This window comes from Haemorhous mexicanus, chromosome 7, assembly GCF_027477595.1.
Source record: "Haemorhous mexicanus isolate bHaeMex1 chromosome 7, bHaeMex1.pri, whole genome shotgun sequence".
Classification (NCBI taxonomy): Eukaryota; Metazoa; Chordata; class Aves; order Passeriformes; family Fringillidae; genus Haemorhous; species Haemorhous mexicanus.
The window spans coordinates 39,935,715-39,955,093 of record NC_082347.1 but is presented as its reverse complement, the minus strand read 5'-3'; the positions used below and the strand labels follow the sequence as shown (position 1 = coordinate 39,955,093).

Genomic DNA, 19,379 nt, shown 5'->3' with positions numbered 1-19,379 from the left:
AAGTCTCTTATGCAAACAAAACAAATTCTCAGCTTATTATTTTACAGCTGTATTACTGGAGTTGCTGTGGTGTTGGCAGAAATGTACTTCATGAGAGATGCATTTACCTTATGGAAATTAGAAAATTAAATGAGCAAAAAACCACAAAGAGGAAATGCTGTAACAAATTCATCTGCATATTGGATAAGGGTTGTAGAAAAGGCTGGGTTAGGTGTTCAGGAATTATAGAATGGTACAAATCTGCCATCAGCATTTATTGAATGTCACATATGGGGATTTGTACTTGCACGTATGACTCAGGCTTTGCCTCAGGTCCATTGTTAAGGAAAGCAACCTAAGTGACATCTCTAGATATAATTATGCCATGGAATTAATTTATTTTACATTTTTAGGAATATTACACCCAGAGCATTAGCCTTTGCATGTAACATTATAAGAATTAAGTGTGTTTCTAAAAGCATGTGTGGGTGGAAAACATAGGAAATACAACTTTATTAAGTTTTCCCCAAATTCTTTGGGACTTTGAATTCCACTGAAGTAGTCAGTGTAATGCAGAAATAAAATGTGTGCATGTAACAAACTGACACAACCAAAGCCATTTCATTATTACCCTTATGGTTCTTCCATTTTGCTCCTGGCTTCAGCTGCATCTCAAATTTCACTTTAAATATCTGAAAAATATTTTTGCTGTGGTTCAGTGGACATAATTATAAAACCTGTCAGCAGTCACATCATATGGGTAGGTACAATATATTTAATGAGTAAGTTGGTTAGGTTTCTAATGTAGGAATTTTGAAAGCTGTCAAATGTCATGTGTGCAGTGAGTTTTCATATTTCAGTGGTGTCACTAAGCAGTCTGTCAGTGGGCACATCAACTAAAGATGACCTGCAAAGTGGGGAGACATAAAGCTGCTCCAAGTCACACTGGGTGACAGAATTAAGCAGAAATCTGGTCTAAGGTTCATGGGCATGATTAAAATATTTGGCTTCCTGACAGGTCTGGGGGAAGATTTTTGTTTGGTTTTATCTGCTGACTCTCCACTCAACCACCTACACAAAATTCTTATTGAGCAGAGCTGAAATGTGAGATCAGTGTATCACCAAGGGCTTTGGTTAGATGCAGGCACAGGTGAAGGATGGCACAGGCAGCAAGCTCAGCTTCCCAGAGCCAAGCAGGAGCTGCAGTGGAGCAGGGCAGGAGGTGCAGAGGGTGTCACAGACCCTCTGTGCCCTGCTGGAGAGGGGTCTCTGTGAATGCTGCCTCATTTCCTGACTCACTGGACCCTCAGATTGCACCAAGGAGCATTTTCCAGCTGAGCTCCATTGAGACAGGACCCTGCAGAATGTCTGGTGTGTAGGACACTCCCTGCAGTAGGGAATTTTCTCTGCAGCCACAAGGAAAAAAAGGCATTTTGGTGGTGGTGGTTACCAGGACCAGGCAGGGGATTTTTTAGAGCATGAGGAAGGAGAGGCTGCACCACTGCAGTGTGCATCCAAGCCATGCCAATAGCCAGGCAGGGAAGGCTGAGGAAGGGGGACAGCTGCTGGGACAGCAGGTTTGGGACAGGAGCAGGTGGGGAAGAAGCAGAGGAGAGAGACCATGGTCAGTGGAACAAAGCCCATTGTCCCCCAGCTCTCATGGCTGTGTCATTGACTCCTCATTTCAGTTCTGAAGGATTAACTCAGCAAAGGGATTGTGCATTGATGCAGCTGGCTGCAGAGAGCAAGCTGAAAGAAGCCATAATTAGGTATATTTCATAAATAAATATTGTATCCTAGGAGTTCACATAGCCTTTGGGCAAATCTCAGGAACAGATTTGTTATGCAAGTCAGTCACCAGAGGCTTCTGTGATTTTTATACCTGCTAGCCAATTTCTCTCCAGCTCACTCCAGTCCAAACAGTTTTACTCTTGGTGAGAGTGAAATGTTTTAAACTGACTGATGTAACAGAGCTCTCCTTGCTCCTTTGAACTCAGATTTTCCTGTGTCAACTTTTCTTCTTCACTGGGAGGAGGATGAGAGGCCCCTTGGAGATGCATCTCTTTAGGACTTCATAATAAATTTCAGGATGGGAGAGTTTTAGTGTCTGAGAGATCAATTCCACCACAAACAGCAGCCATGTGGCCATTTATTTGCCTTTTGTGGCACCTCACTCGTGTCTGAGTGACATCACATCCCAGTGCCAGAAGTTTTAAAAGAATCAACCTCAGCTCACTTGCCAGAGCCCCTAATAAGTGTAATCCTGTCAAGTGTTTGCATCCTTGATGTTTAGTTCATTAACAGCAGCTTTTACTCCTCTCTCCATCCATAAATATGGTCCAAATGAAACTTTTTTCAAGTTATTGGAGTTTGCAGCACTATTGAATATTAGGTTGAAAGTCAGATACTAAAGATTGCATCGCTCACTTTTCCTCTAATTCTTGCAAAACATCAAAATCATTAATCTGCAGATAATGAAGAGGAACAGTTTGATAATGTGAAGAAAACTTGGTGAAATCTGGCTGGAAGGAGATGTCCAGCTCTGGCTGTGCTTAGGGGATCTCTCTGTTTGCCTTGGAGCAGTTTTCCTTGGAAAGCTTTAGTCATGTTTTAGGTTAAAGAGCTCTGCTGCAGCTCAAGACATCATGGTCAGTTGTAGGTCAGACATCTATTTAAGCCTTCTGAGTTCTGGCAGGAAGATCAGATACTCTGCTGAGACCTCTTTTCCCTAAATGTCCTAGTCCAGACACCAGGAAGGAATGATGGGGTAGATGCTGCTGCTGCTGCTGTAAATCCCAGAGCTTTTACAGGCACTAATAGGTCACTTGAATTTAGGGTAGCAAAGGAGCTGTGACATATTTTGTACTCTTACAAAATCATTTCTTCACTGATTTTGTTTTTTCAGTTAAGCATTAGGGTTCTTTTAGACCTGCATTTTATATGAATTTGCAGATACAGAATTAAATGTGTGCCTTTCATTTTTCAAGTATTAGTTTGCTTCCCCAGACACCAGCAGTGGGTTCTGCTTTTTTTATTTCTGGGTTTTTCTTCCTACATAATTTATCAGTTGACTGCTTGACCTCTTCTCTGCTTCACTCAATATCCCTTTATCTCTCATTTTTCTTAGTAACCAGTTTGTCTATTGTGTGAGATGTTTGTTAGAAGTTACCTCATCTCTCCTTTAAAAGTGCCTTGGAAATAGCAAAGGTCTTTCTGCTGGAGGGGATATTCTCTTGTGAGGAAAGATAACTCAAACGTTTCAACTGCAGAAAGCTGAAAGGTTGACAGAGACTTTGCACCAATCTCCTGCTTTCTGTGATCAAACCCTGAGAGGTTTTGTAAGGAAAACTTCCATGAGGAGGAAGAATACACTACAAATCTGTGTGTAGTAAAATGTTAGTAAAATGTAGGAAACCTGAGACACTGTGTGTTCCCTCTTGCAAGCACTTTGTTGTATCAGGGCTGAAAACAAAATAAGACTTTCATGGTTTTTTGACAGTACAAGAGGGAGACTCTGAGGACAACCAAGTACGTGGAGCTTGTTATTGTGGCAGATAATCGTGAGGTAAGAACTGCAAAATAAAAAGTAAAAATAAAAATAAAAAGTTGTTTGAGCAGCAAAGGAGCATCTCAGCTCAGTTACCATGGCACTGCAAATAAGGTGCTTCAGACAATAATATGATGTTTTCTGAGGTAAATCATTCTCCCTAATTAGGGCTGAGCAAGGAAGGAATTATTAAGATAGGACAACAGTGATACTCAGCTGTGAAATTTCTTGAAGTACCTCAGAAGGAGTTTGACTCTGAAATAACTGTGTCAGTATGGAGGAAGAGGCAAATAAATATTAATTCCTTGAGCAAGTGAAGTCCTCACTGCCATTCCCAGTGCCCTCAGTGGGGCTGTCAGGGCTGCTGGAGCAGTGCTTGGCCATCACATTCTGTGGAGCACGACTGCCTTCCTGAGGGGTTGCAAAGGGAGCTTCAAAGTACCAGCACTGGCTGTAAAAATGTTCCAGTGAGCTGAATGGCAAAGATCTGAATCCTGGCTTGAATTATTTTGCTGCCTTTTAAAATTTTTTTTTGGTCTCTTTGAACACTGCTACTAAGAGAATTGCAGTCTCTCTTTGCAAGACCTGCTAAGAGAAGAATTATTTCCCAAAACATCAGTCCTGAAAAGACCCCTATGTAACACTTGGAGATTTTAAAATCTTTTCTCCAGAACCAAAATCCTGTCCCACAGTCTGGCTTTCTTTTGGGGCAGACTGTGGATCCAGCAGGAGTCTGCTGGTGGATTTTGGCTGCACCCTAGTTCCCAAAGATCCCTGATGTGCTGGCTCTTGGGGGGAAGCTCTGTGACATTTGTGCTGCTGGTCCAATGATCCTCTACATTCCAAGTTTCAGAGACAAGGCAAAGATGTGGAAAAAATTAAGCAGAGGCTGATAGAAATTGCAAACTACGTTGATAAGGTAAGAACATGAGGATTGTTTCCCTTTTCCCAGCCTTCCCACACTTTCTGTAGGATGCTGAAGGAGCTAACTAAATACTCCAGTATTTCAGAGCAAAGCTCCTGGAAAAGCAAATTTAAACTTTTCATTTGCCTTTTGCTACACAAAACCATGAGCTCTGCTCTGCTACATATGGGATGTAAAGATCTATTTCTAAGAAAAAGCCCAGTTTAGCCCTAGGATTTTATTCACCAGGGAAGCGGGTGGGGATAATCACCCATAGAACAGCCTATATGAAAAAAGAGGATTATTTTTAAGGGAAATTTGGAGAACAAAGTAATTTGTAGCAACAAGGGAAGGCCCAGTGGTTAGGCCAACAAACCCTATGAAAACACAGTAAGATGTGTAATCCAAGGAAGATGGCTGAATTAAAAATAAGGAAGCAGAGTTGGTGGCTGAGAGCTATAAGAGAGAGATGTATGGAATTTTTTTGCTCTTGAAATAATTCCTTGACAGTAAACAATAAAGGCTAAGAATCCTCTAGAGTGGTTTCTGAGCAAATCAGAGTTTATTTTTGTTAGGCTGAATGGCCAGAAAATATTAGGACTCTAGTAGTGAAATTATAACTGAGAGTGTCTTAATTTATCTGAGAACTTATCAAGTGATACTTCAAGGGCAGTAGCTCAAGGAGAAGCATCCCTGATTAAAAACAAGCTGCTGAAGACACCTCCACCTCATCCATAATTGTCTTGCTGACTTATTGCCAGAGGACAGGTGTTTATATGTTACCTGCTCAAAATTGATTTTGCATATTGTAATATATTTTTTGTTTCATGCTTAATTTATGCTCAGCAAACTCTGGTGTTCTGCAAATGACTGGAATGCATAGAAACAAGACAAAGATCTACTGGGTGTTTTGTCAGCCTGTCAGGCAAATCTGGACTTGATCAATCCCTGACTCCTTCCTCACATTACTCTCACATTGGAACTGATGTCGTGGCTCTGCTGATGTTGCTCTGGCTCCCCCCTTGAGGCAAAATGGCATTTGCTGGTGGGGGAATAGATAAAATCACTGAGTTTGTCTGCTCTCTGCAAGGCTTGATGAGCCTGGCTGGTTTTCAGCTGTTACTGTGATCCACAGCCATAGCACAGCACAGTTCCTCTGCCTCTGGAATGGGATCTGTGCAGTCCAGGGTGGGGCAGCCCCGGGAGACTCATCTGCCATGGCCTGGAGTTCTTCAGAGCTGAAGGACATGGGCAGGGAGTTCAGGGAGAAGCAGGAAATCCCTGGATCTCTTTGAATGCCTGATGGGTACCAAGTTGGGTCAGAACTGTTTTCTGGAAGTCTTGGAAATATTTTGTCTGAGTCCTGTCAGGTGCTTTGCCCTGAAGAAGAAACTGTTTTAACCTCTACAAGAAAGGTTTTCATTGTTAGGTTTTTGTTGAAATATTCTAGTCTGAAATATTTTTTATACACATATTTCCTACTTTTCTCTCCTTAGTTCTACAGGCCACTGAACATCCGAGTGGCCCTGGTGGGAGTGGAGGTGTGGAATGACATGGACAAGTGCTCCATCTCCCAGGACCCTTTCACCAGCCTGCATGAGTTCCTGGACTGGAGGAAGCTCAAACTGCTGCCTCGAAAAGCCCACGACAATGCCCAGCTGATCAGGTAGGCTTGGCTCTGGATGTGATACCCACCAGGATTTGGGGGATTTGGGGGATTTCAGGATAGCTGTGCTGAGTCCTTCCCCAGCTGCTAAGCTGTTGGAAGGAACATCTGTGCTCCTCAGGGTTTGCCTTTGCCCTCTGCAAGCATCAAACCCAAAATCACTCTGCAGGTGCTCCAGGTGAGTTTTCTTTCCCAGCCCTGGTGCCCAAAGCCTGTCCTAAGCCTGTCTGTAACTCATGTAGAGCAGGAGGCTGTAATCAGCTGCTGCATGCTCAGGGTGTGAATTTACAACCAGTTTAAACTGGCCCCAGTCTGAATTGTCACTGGAAAAGGCAGTCCTGCTCTGACCCTAAAGTGAAGCCTATTTCTTAATGAAAAGACTTCAGTATGTTTTAAAATGCTGTCTAATTTATACAGTTCATTTGCATTCGTGATTTAAAAATTAAACTATAAACAAATTTTACCCTGCTGCTTTTTCTTGGAATAAAGGAATTGAGTAAAGGTCCCTGTCAACCCAAACCAGTCTATGGTTCTGTAAAAGTAAAAGCACTCTTAAAAAAAAGGGAAGTGGAACATCTCTTTGTTGAAAAGGTATTATTTTGATCAATGGACTATTCTTTATACTGAGCAGATAAACACAACTGATGTCTCAGTAATTAAAAGGAGTTATTTACTTCTTACCTTACCTGAATAAGAATAAATTGAGCCTTTCCAAACTGTCCCCCCTGAGATATTTGATTGCTCTCTATGTATAATAACACTTTGTTTGAAATTATCACACTCAAGGCTGTGCATCATCACAAGTAGCACATAAACTTCCCCCTGCATCACAATAACCCTGCTTTGAGTCAGAGACATCATCTCTGTGCTGTGCTCCTGTTGCCAGCCTCAGAAACAAAGGAGGGGAAGAAGGGTCCTGTGGCAGCAGTGAAAACTGAGGGGGGTGATCCAGTGGGAGTGATCCATTGGGGGTGATCCATTGGGGATTATCCATTTGGGGGTGATCCAGTGGGGGTGATCCAGTGGGGGTGATCCATTTGGGAGTGATCCAGTGGGGGTGATCCATTTGGGGGTGGTCCAGTGGGAGTGATCCATCGGGGGTGATCCATTGGGGATTATCCATTTGGGGGTGATCCAGTGGGGGTGATCCATTTGGGAGTGATCCAGTGGGGGTGATCCATTTGGGGGTGATCCAGTGGGAGTGATCCATTGGGGGTGATCTATTGGGGGTGATCCAATGAGGATGAACCAGTGAGGGTGATCCAAGGGGATGATCCATTTGAGGGTGATCCAATGAGGGTGATCCAGTGAGGGTGACCTGATGGGGGTGATCCATTGGAGGTGATCCAGTGAGGGTAATCCATTGGGGATGATCCAGTGAGGGCACTCCATTGGGGCTGATCTATGGGGGATGATCCATTGGGGGTGATCCATTGGGGATGACTCAATGGGGGTGATCCATTGGGGATGATCCATTTGGGGGTGATCCAGTGGGGTGACCCAGTGGGGCTGCTCCAGTGGATGTTCCAAGAGCTGGGGCACTGTGGTTCAGTTCAGCTGAGGCAGTACAGCCCATCTGGGCTTTCCATTGCTTTAGACCTGCAAATGTGAGGGGCAGAAAGGGGGCCTTTGTTTGAGACTGGCAGAAATCCAGAGCTGGGAAGGACAGGGAGGTATCCTGGCACTGACTGGTGGCTCTGTGTCTCCTCTCCCCCTCCTGCAGCGGGGTGTACTTCCAGGGGACCACCATTGGCATGGCTCCCATCATGAGCATGTGCACAGCAGAGCAGTCTGGAGGGGTCGTCATGGTAAGTGGGGCAAGCACTCAGCCACTCACACTGGCCCAGCTGGGGTGACACCACGCCAGCTCCTGCAGTCCTGCCTCCTGAACCAGCCCCATTTGTCCCATTTTCCATCCCTCTGTTGTTCAGATTGCTTGTAAATGATAGTTTCCATAGTGAAAACAACCAAAATATTGCATTAAAATATAGCAGGGCCTCTTTGCAAGGAGTTTATTCTTCTAATTGTTATTGAACCAGGTGCCAAGGTGCTGTGAAGGAAGAGAACCAGAAGATGTATTTGTTATACACTTGGGTATACTTGTGTTACAGGCAGCAGCAGTCTATCCTGAATCTTTTATTATATTGATTTTATTCTGTATTTATAGAGTTTCCTGTGTTAGGCCTTATTTTCCATCTTTGCAGCAGTGGTTTTATTGCATTGCCAGACAGAGAGAACAAACAATGGCAGCATTTATTCCAGCTGAGTCTCTCCCAGGGCATTATTGTTGTTGTTAGATGCAAGACATGGTGAACACACAAGCAAACATCTTGTCCAATCTCTGGAAGGAGTTCTGATGTGCTTTCTTTCTGATTTTTTCTTTTTTTTACATTTCAATTTTGCAGTGCTTTGTGCTAAGACGGAGGGAAGAAGCTTTAAACTAGAACAATCAAATCACATAATTTGGGGAAAAGTTGTGGAAAAGACAAAGGTTTCAGGCTTTTGATAGCTTGAGAAGCTGAGTCTGTAATTGCTGTCTGTAACAATTATTCACTGGGTACCTGGGGGAGAAGTACAAAAGGAAAAGGAGAAAAAAAAAGGAAGAAAGAGCTGTAGGAGTGTCCCAGTGCACCCCCAAGTCTTGGTAAAGGCACAGATGAGGCAGAGAGCCCCACTTTACCCATTTGACTCAGCCCTGCAGTCACTGCTTTGGCTTTATCTGCAGTCAGAGATGCCCTTAACGATGACTTCTTGTCCTTTTAGTTTTTGGTATGAGATTTAAAACTCTCCACAGTGTAATTTACAGCCAAGTCAGTTCTCTTTGCTCTGGAAGCTGTCATTTTAAAGAGAAATAATTACTAATAGTTCATTCCAGTAACAAGAAAACAAGAATCAGCATTTCTTTAGAGCATTCTCATAGAAAGGGGACTGATTTATCTGTCCAGGAGAAACCCAGGCTCTGTGGAAGAGTCCTGGGCCAGGCTGAAGCTTCTGTGATGAAGGGGAGCAGGATGTTACCCAGAGACTCAGTGAATTTAAGCTTTTGAGGTGCAAATTAACTTGAAATCTGCAGAGAATAACCAGAAACGTTCTCCAGCTCTTTAAACAAATCCTCAAAAAGGAGCCAAATCCAAATGAAGCAAACACTCACCCCAAAACCCAAAAGTGCAGCTGCCCAACCATGCCCTGAGTTAGCAAAAGCAGATTCAGGCACAGAAAAAATATATTTATATATATGTTAGTACCTGTACCCTGGCACAGCTGCCCAGGGAAGAAGTGGAGTCCCCATCCCTGGAGGGATTTAAAAGCCCTGTGGAGGTGGCACTTGGGGACATGGGGCAGTGGTGGCCTTGGCAGTGCTGGGGAATGTTTGGACTCCATGATCTTAAAGGTCTTTTCCAACCTAAAAGATTCTGTGATTCTCTGAAAGAATGGATCACTCTCAGCCTGGGAAGGTCGGGGGCTCAGGTGTCTCGACACTGCACAAATGAACATTTGGCCAACCTCAGAATTCAGCCCATTTCTCACCCCTCCCACCCCCAGCACTCAACACCAAAAGCTCCCACACTTTCAAACCTGTTCTGGAAGAAAAGACAATGAGAGACTGCGTCAGAAATGACATTAGAATACAGAATCTGGAGTGACTCTTGTCTGATGTGATTTTCCTGGTTCTTTTTGCAGTTAGTCAGCTCTACTTTATGATCTAAATTCCTCTGTCATGCCTCCCTGGGAGCCTGCCTGTCTCTTTTCTATAGGGCTGAGCTCTCTCAGTGGGTGACACCCTGTGTCCCATTAATTTTCAGAGGAACTCAAAGCAGGGAGAGCAGCCATGTGAGTGAGAGAAGCTTTAACAAGGCCTTTATCATTTCATTTTCCTGTGAAGTTTCTGTAGTGTCACAGAAAAACCAAAGAGAAGTTGACATTAAAGGAAGTCTTTGACGTGATTCAGTCTTCATTCTTCCGTTTCCAAAGGTTGCCCCCTGAATTCATGGATTTAAAAGTAAAATATTTCTGAGAGAAGAGGAAAGTGACTTTTTATCTGGGCAGATAGCGATAGGGTGAGGGAGAAGGGTTTTAAACTTACAGAGGAGAGATTTAGATGGGATATTAGGAGGAATTGTGCCCTGTGAGTGTGGAAGGCCCTGGCACAGGGTGCCCAGAGCAGCTGGGGCTGCTCCTGGATCCCTGGCAGTGCCCAAGGCCAGGCTGGACAGGGCTTGGAGCACCCTGGGGCAGTGGAAGGTGGGCTGGGACTGGGAGATTTTTGAGATCCCTTCCAATTCAATCCATTCTGTGACTCCATGAACTGAGTGAACACACTGAAAATACCAGGAGCAGGGCATTTGCCTGGTGGAGCTGTAGGTGACAGCATTTAATGATTAGGATTTGATTGAAATCCCTGTGGAGTGAAGCAGAATTCAGCTGAAAGCAGCTGCATGTTTTGTGCAACAGCTTATAAGGCCTTAACACTAGATGGTTGCTTATTCAGTGGTTGTGAAATGTGTTTGGTAATGACTTTTAGTGCTCAAGTTAACTTTGAAGGACCCTGGTGGAATAAATCAAAGTCACATTGCTATTCATTTCTTTAGTCCTTGTGATTCTTAAACGGTCTCAGTATCAAATGGAACATGTCACTGTTTGTTTTGATAATCTTCATCTATGCTGTCTTCAAATAACCTCTTTTGCTGAGGCATCACATTCCTCCTTCTAAAAACCCTCTCTAGAAGCTGATAAAATTGCATTCCAAGTGGATCTGAGCAAGTAATGAGAACCGCATGGGCTGCAATAATTGTTTGCCTTTTCAAGTCCCAAATTACATTTCACATCATTTATTGCTCCACTTCTGGAGTGGACTGTGTGAATCCTTGGTTTTAGTTTTAGTTGACAGCCTCAGAGTATTCAGAGAAATATAATCACTGCTCACTAAGTGGAGGAGATACTGGAAAAATAAAGAAAGTCTGAGCTCAGTTTGCTGCGTGTCTGTAGCTCAGTGAGGAGTTTCTGCCTTGACCAGATTGCCTGAATTTCAAGGCATCATCCAGTGAGTCAGTGGTAAATTATATGGAATTATTTTGCTGTTTTCTTACTCTTCAGCCCTGCATTTTTTTCCATTTGAGTGAGAGGTTGTGCTCTTTTTATGACATCAGGTTCAATTACACTGAATTCTCTAAGTATTCCATCAATTACTGTGTGCACAAAGAGAAACCCATCTGTATCAGACCAGGATCTAGATAAGATATCTCATTATGCAGGTGTTGTGCAGGACAAACTGCCTGTCACAAGACTTTTATATCAAGATTTTAAAATTCAGGAATTTTTTTTTTAAAGAGACATTTTGAGAACAGATAAAATTCTTTTGAGTTGATTCCAATTACAGAAAGAGCATTTTGACTTGTTCAGAATGATTCCTCTTAATTTTGTTTGCTGCTTGAGAAATGATTTACTAAAAATATTAGCCCAGACAGATGGAAGGAGAAACTCTTAAATCTACCCCAAGTCCTGTATTAAGGCCTCCATTAGTACATAGATAATGTTTTAGACAGTTTTACCTTAATTTCTTTTTAGTCTGGAGTTTGGCTTAGAGGATGCTGAAAGAGTTATTTAAAGTGAATATATTCATGCAAGCTTCTTGAGCAGGCAGCTGTACACAGTAATTCCATTTACTGACTGATAAATAGTGGATCATGCATTTATATTACATGTTTATGCCTCCAGGGAAAGCTTTCTTACAAGTGTAGTGGATTTTTTTTCCCTCAAGGAAAATGATCAGTGTGGAAAGGTCTCTTCCTTGTGGTTAAGTCAAAACATCATTCTGATCAGCAGCCTGTAATCAAATCATGCAGTGAATTTCTCAGAAATGATTGTCCAAAAATCAGCATTTAAACATGGATTAGTGTTAAAATTTCAAACTGACACTTTCAACATTTAGAGTATTTATAGGTTAATAAGGGGCCATGGAGGATTTTGGCTTGCTTTGGCCTTTCATTTTAAAAAGGAAATTTTTAAAGGTTCTTGGTTTTTCTTAAAAGACATTCTGATATTAAAGAAACTGTCTGAAGCAAATTAAATGCACTGAGTGAAATCTCTTGCTGCATTTTTAATTTGCCTGCTGACATGAAGGATTTCTCACTTGTCCCTCACCACACTCATCCTCTCCCATAAATTATTGCCCTTTCCAGCACTCCATGTCTGGTGACCTCTCTCTGCCACTGCTGGCACTTGGGGGTTTGGGGGATTTCTTGAACTGCAGAATTTTAAGCCCCAGGGAAGAGATGTTCACAGCTGCTCAATGGTTTCAAATGTCTGATGGGGAGACTGGGTGGCCAGAAAGGCTGTCCTGAAATTCCCACTATGCCCTGTGCAAGGATGAATTTAAAATTGAGTTTATTTAACAACAGAGTAACCTCAGCTGCCAGACTTATAAAACATTTCAAAGGACAGGCAGTGGGACCTTAGAGGGGGAATGTGTGCTTGGGTTGGGTTTGTGTGCTGAACTGACTGGTTCTCCTGTGGGTTTTTGTTTTGAAGGATCACTCAGAAAACCCTCTGGGTGCAGCAGTGACACTGGCTCACGAGCTGGGGCACAATTTTGGGATGAACCACGACACACTGGAGAGGGGCTGCAACTGCAGGGCATCCACTGAAAAAGGGGGCTGCATCATGAACCCCTCCACTGGGTAAGTGCCAGGCTCACACTGGCAAGCTGCACAAGCAGGACAGCTTCATTTTGTGCCTCAGGAACATTGAAAGGGACAAAAAAAAAGATACAAAAGGTATGAAAGGTTTTTCAACACCTGTTAGATCTTGTTGCAGTTCTCCTCCTCAAGCTGAAAAAATTAAATGTTATCAGAGCACATGTACTACTGCACCTTTCTATTTCCAGGTGAACAATGTGAGAGACAAAAATGCTGTAAGAAACTGGGTAATATTAAAAAAAAAAAGTCTACAACCAAACAAACTGCACTGCAAGTGTTAAATCAGAATTTCACCTCCTCTCATCTTGCCAGCTGAGCATCAGTCACAATAGGAAATGAGGCAAGACTGAGATGAGTGGGTAGGAAATTCAGTAATGCAGGAAATGCACTCTTAGACTCTCTGCAAACTCTTTGTCTCGTGCAGAGCAGGTTTTTAGTTTTGCACACAGTTTTGTTGCAAGTGGGGAGCACTTTCAGCTGGTGAGAAAATGAAATCTGCAAGGTTGGTGGGATGAAGGCTGTTCTGTGTCCAGAGGGAGATCTTCCAAGAAGAGAGATTAGAAATGTGGGAAATAAAAACCAGTGAACCTGTGGTCACTTCTGGGGGTGCAGGGCCAGGAGCTGCACTCAGTGAGCCTGGTGGGTCCCTTCCAGCTCAGGAAATTCCCTGATTCCCTGTCAGAATGGGGGGGCTCTGCTGCTGGCAAAGGCACCGTGCCAAGCACAAGAGGGTTTTGTAGACACAAATTTCAGGCACCCTGGGCAGAGTGAGCTGTCACTGCTTGCAGGGATGTATTTTAAATTCCTGTTGAAACTGAAGGATATCAGGAATGAGTTCTCCATGTCCATATTCAGACTAGGACTGAAAAGATTAAATTGAAGTAGGATTTGCCAATTAAACTGCCTGTGACTGGAATCCAGTAAGAACCAGTGAGGCAAATATCTGCCAGCAGTGTAGGTACAGCTGGATGTGCCTTAGGACAAGAGGATGCTCTGGATGTTCTCTGATGTCCCTTCCAGCTGTCCAATGTTCCCCCTGTGTGCCCAAAGTTCATCTGTTGCTTAAAAACCTCTTCTGGGAACTGTGATCAGCTCTGCCTCTGCCTTTTCCAAGACTGCAGGTTTCTGGGAAAGAAGGGGAGCAATGTGGGAGAGGCCAGGGAGGGCTGGGCAGGGCTGTTCCCTGCTGGTCAGCCCAGCAGCAGCCTTGGAATTCCTTCAAAGGCAAAGCTGTCACCCTCCATCAGGGCAGAAATCAGGGCTGTGGCCAGGGGCCAAGCACAGCAAGCTGAGAGACAAACAAAAGAGTTGTGAGAGTGGGGGAGAATGAGAGGGATCTCTGCAGTCTGGGAGAGAAAAATAACTCAGCTCTTCTGAGACAATGGGTGGTAATCATCCCCCTGGAATTCATCCTGCACAGGTCAGGGCTCTGTCACACTGTGGGGACAGAGTGAAGTGGGAGAGGGCAGGGCTGGGCTCTGAGCTGAGCTGAGCTGAGCTGGGCACTGGGCAGGGCTGGGCTCTGAGCTGAGCTGAGCTGAGCTGGGCTGGGCTCTGAGCTCCTCAAGCAAACATTCCAGCTTCTGCCAGCTCAGCTGAGTTGCTGGTTCTACACCCAGCTGCTCCACTTTGCAATAAACACAGGGATGCTCTCAGGACAGAGAATTCTGGGCACTTTCTGAAGTCATCTGGTGAGAGGGACATTAAATAGCTCCTTGTTCATTCTTTCTTCCCACTGGGGTGTGTCTGATCCTGTCCTGGCTGCTGGATGTGCCAGTCCAGACACTGGGCTTGGGCTGGCTCAGGGCAGGGTCAGAGCAAGGCTGTGCCCACTCAGGGCTGCTCAGGACAGGAGCAGTTGGATATCCCATTCCTCATCCCAAGCAGCTCAGCTTGGAGTTCCTGCAGAACCTTCCAGGTCGAAGGCTCTGCCCACACCCAGCACCTCAGAGGTTTGGGGGATTTTCACATTCCCCTCTTTGGATTTTCACCAAACTCTGCATTCAGCTCGTGCCAGAGGAGGAGCTGTGGCCTCACAGCCCTGAGCAGGCTGATTGTTTGCACTGATTATTGATTCAGAAATGGAAACTTCAGCTTTGGGTTTATAGCCTTAGGCTTTATCTCCACACCGTGCTGTCAATCTGTGACAAATACTCCTGGAGAACACTTCATGCCTTGAGCCAAGCTGCATCTCACCCATTTCAAATTAACACTTTGAATATTTAATTACCCAGCGTGTCTCACCAATAGCAATATTCCCCTGAGCACCATTATTGAAGGAGCACTGAAAAGTTTTCTTCTCTGGAAGTGCTGTCTGTTAAGGGAAGGCCAAAGGAATGTTCCTTATCTCAGATGCACTCTGGAAATAGCAAAAAAATCAAAACTAAGAGAATCCCATGTCCATTTAGAGAGGCAGCCTGCTCTCAGTGCACTCACTGCACTGCCTCTGTGCTTTGTTAATTGGTTTAAGGAAGACTTAATGAGTGGAATAAAGAAAAATCCAGCTGAAGTTAGTGTACAAAGCACTGAGATGCCCTTAATCTGATGTCTACAAAAAATAGGAAATACACAGGTTATGGCAGAAAGGCCTCTGTGAATTTCACTTTGGAGTCACTGGTGTGGTCATGCACAAAAGGGAATGTTTTAAGGCTGTTGACTTAAAAGGGATTTCATCAATTATTGTAATTTCTTTCTGTTCTTCTGTTTCAGTCTTTGAAGAGGTCTTGGAAATTTTGTCTTGGTGGGAAAAAACCCCCAGGGATCAGGGTGGAATTTAAACTCTGTTGGATCTATCCTTTAATCAGCTTCCTATAGTTTTTATTCTTAAAAGATACCAGCAAGATGAGCACCAGTTGTGTGTGAGCTACAAATGTCTAAAGACCTACTGCTTTAGCAAGATGTATTTTTTCTAACATGGAATCAAGCACAAAACCCCTCAAATTTGTGTCAGTACAGGACTTTGAGAGATTCAAATATCTGCTATGAAAATCACATAAATCCTTCTCTACAAATGGGGGTGGTTCCTATGAAAATACCATCAATAGGGAATATTTAGTAGTAAAATTAGTATTTAGTAATACAGACTGTTAATATTTAAATGTAGACAATATTGATACTAATCATATCAGTAAGGAATATTTTATACACATTGTTCTCTTTTTATCCATCTGTTGTAATGATATTCCTCCAGTTTTTTAATTGACTTGTACATGGACAGTTGCAAGTGCCAAAGAAGGAATATTAAGAGGGATTTGTGAATCTTTTTACTGAGATCTTATTATCTGGAAACTAAGGGACAGGGCTGAGCCAGTGAGGCCACTTCAGTATTCCACTTTTTTTTCCAAATATCTCCCTAAAGTGTCACCTCTTAGGAGTGAAAATATTCCTCCTGCCAGGCAGATAAATACCCAGGAGTTGTTCTGGTGCAGCCCAAGGCATTGGGCTGGATTTATACCCTGGCAAATGTGAGCAGAATTTAGCCCTGCAGAGCAGAACGCTGCCAATTAGCAGTGCTTGTTTATTTAATAATTTTGGAAATGCAATTTTTACACGTCCTTCTTCACCAAAATTGAGCACAGGGCTTTCCATGGGTTTGAAGCTGGGTGAGATCCCACTAAGAAGTTGAAATATTGACTTCAGAGATGTTTAGAGATTTTTTTGCCAGCCTTAAGGAAAGCAAAATGGTAATAGTTGGTGTTCTCCCTTCCTATAAACTCAAGGGTTGAACTTGCCCTCTCCCACTTTCCTGTGTCCTTGAGTGCTGTGCTCTTTTAGCTCCACAGGTGATCCACACAGGGAACTTGTCTGCAGGGAAATTTGCTCTTCCCTCCCTCTCACAGGGAGTGCTCCTTGATGCCTTTCCCTTTCCTCTTCCTGGGGGAGGTTAATGAGAGCAGGAATCCTCCCAGGAGGGGCAGTTTCACCAAGCCCATTCAGATGCTCATCCTACAGTTGGTTTTTCCCTCTGGGATGCCCAATAGCTGCAATAACCAAATACCCTTTTCCCTTTGGGGTGCCCAAATACCTACAATAACCAAATACCCTTTTCCCTCTGGGATGCCCAGTACCTGCAATAACCAAATTCCCTTTTCCCTTTGGGATGCCCAATTCCTGCAGTAACCAAATTCCCTTTTCCCTTTGGGATGCCCAACACCTGCAATCACCAAATACCCTTTTCCCTTTGGGATGCCCAGTGCCTACAATAACCAAATACCCTTTTCCCTCTGGGATGCCCAGTACCTGCAGTAACCAAATTCCCTTTTCCCTCTGGGATGCCCAGTACCTGCACTAACCAAATACCCTTTTCCTTTTGGAATGCCCAACACCTGCAATCACCAAATACCCTTTTCCCTCTGGGATGCCCAGTACCTGCAATAACCAAATTCCCTTTTCCCTTTGGGATGCCCAATTCCTGCAGTAACCAAATTCCCTTTTCCCTTTGGGATACCCAGTACCTGCAATAACCAAATTCCCTTTTCCCTTTGGGATGCCCAGTACCTGCAATAACCAAATACCCTTTTCCCTTTGGGATGCCCAACACCTGCAATAACCAAATACCCTTTTCCCTTTGGGATGCCCAATACCTGCAATAAAATCCACTTTCACTGGCCCCTGGTGGAAGCATTTTCTGTTCCCAGGTTCATTTCTTGTTGCTGGATCATCCCAGCCAGGGCTGATGGAAATGGTTCCAAGGACAGAGCCATTTGTTCCACCTCTCTTTGCCTTCCCCCAGACACAGGCTGGTGGAAAATGGGGAAGGGGCTGCTTTGGGGTGTTCCCTTCCAATCCCCTTTGCATCTGGGCATGGGAATGGTGGAGATTTTCTCAGGTCTGTCCTACTGCCCTAAACTCCATTGCTTTCTCTGTAAATTTATTATGAGATGGAGCACCTCACATTGATCTGCAAGGTTCTCCTCAAAGCCCATGATGGAGAAAAGATTAAATAACTGCAAAATAATTTAAAATACTCAGGAAAATATAAATTCTGGATGGGCTATGCTTTCAGGACTTGTAAGGAGTGTAGATATTCAAGAAGTGGACAATCTGATGTGTGAGAGAGCATGGCTATTGATATCTGCTTAACAAACTTCTGAATGAAACAACATCTCTTGGGAAACTTTTATTTTAACCTAGACCCCCAGCAGACCTGGCTTTCCTCTTTTCCATGAGTTCCAAGGCATATTCTGATTTCCACCCCTTGATGAAACACAGGAAGGTCTGGGCCAGGCACAGGAAAGAGGAAGCAGCTTCTTTAGGACACTTCCCCTCACAACAACTCCTCTTTGTCCTGTTCCTTCTGTGTGATGCTCCTTTTGAAAAGTCAAGAATTAACTGACCCTCTCTGCCTGCCTTTCCCCCCCTGTTGTTATCTTGAATCTTGTCTTCCCATTTCCAATTTTCACAGCTAGGATTTAAAGTCACTCTGTTTCTCTCTCAGATTTTAAATTGAATTTACTCAGATAAATATGACTGTAAGTTTTACAGGGAAGTGGGGTTTGGGCTGTGACTCTGCTGGTGGAAATTCCTGTTTTGTGTAGTGATGACCATGATTGGAAAAAAAAAAATAGAAATGAGATGAATGTAACCTCTCAGCTATAGATTATTATTTTAGAGGATTTTTATGGAATGGTGCCTCACAGGAAAAAAAAAAAAAAGAACAGCTAATTTTGAGTAATTGCCTTTCAGTAGGCAATTTCACTTTAATTATTGAGTTTTTGGAGGCAGGGTCTGGGGGAGGAACCCAGAAAGAGCACAGAGTAGAAATCATATGTAGAAAAATATGGGTTCATTTACTGAACCCATAATTTGTTTTAATTCAGAGAAGACATTTTTCTAACCAGTCCCAAAAAAACCCCTGCTGTTATCAGTAAAGTTTTAAGTAAAATTCAAACATTTATGTTAGAATTAAAGCAGGGAGACAATGGGAAGCTGCTTATTTGTGAATGAGAGTGAGAGCAAAGGGGATCTGGTAAGACTCAGCTGAGTGACAGACCCAAATTAAACTAATTACACCAATTAAGCACTGCTGAGGAGAAATGGGGGGAACTTAACCATGAGAAGGAGCATCAGGTGGGCTTCTTCCAGGTACCACTGAAAAGGAGCCTGAGTACTTACTGGGTTTTAATTCCCTCCAGGAGCAATTAGATATTCTGCACTGAACACTGAGTACATCAGCAGTAATTAAGGTGAGATAAAATATTTCAGTGGAAACAGAGTGGCTTTTTCCTGAGCAGTAGTACCAGCTGTCTGTGAGGAGCTCAAAGTGACACCAAGAGTTGCACAGGAGATGCAGCAAATGTGAACATTCTTGTTTGCCTCCCTGGGGATGAGCAGGGCCATGGATCTGCTGTAGAAGTGGTCCAGGCATCCCTGGATGAGCTCAGGAAACATTCTGCTATTCAGAGGCCAATTCCTGTGCTGTGGGATCTGGGAGAAGTTATCCTTGAAAGGCAGCTCTGCTGCAAGTGAGGAGGAGTTCATGTGATGCTTTGCTTTCATGTGTTAGCTTCAGTGGAGGGGTGTATCACACTTTTTAATTTTAATTTTAATTTGTGCTTTTTTAATAAGTAATCACCCATTTCTGCTGGC

The 19,379-nt window shown here is 43.6% G+C and overlaps 1 protein-coding gene across 1 annotated transcript in view; it reads left to right on the top strand.

Annotated features, from left to right (window-relative positions):
* The window catches only part of ADAM12 (ADAM metallopeptidase domain 12), a 180,851-nt gene that overhangs the window by 117,790 nt on the left and 43,682 nt on the right, over positions 1 to 19,379 (top strand). Inside the window, exons 7-11 of the mRNA XM_059852207.1 lie at positions 3,479 to 3,544; positions 4,374 to 4,445; positions 5,927 to 6,096; positions 7,820 to 7,904; positions 12,625 to 12,773. Of these exons, the coding sequence (XP_059708190.1) occupies positions 3,479 to 3,544; positions 4,374 to 4,445; positions 5,927 to 6,096; positions 7,820 to 7,904; positions 12,625 to 12,773 (542 nt within the window). The remainder of the gene's footprint in view (positions 1 to 3,478; positions 3,545 to 4,373; positions 4,446 to 5,926; positions 6,097 to 7,819; positions 7,905 to 12,624; positions 12,774 to 19,379) is intronic.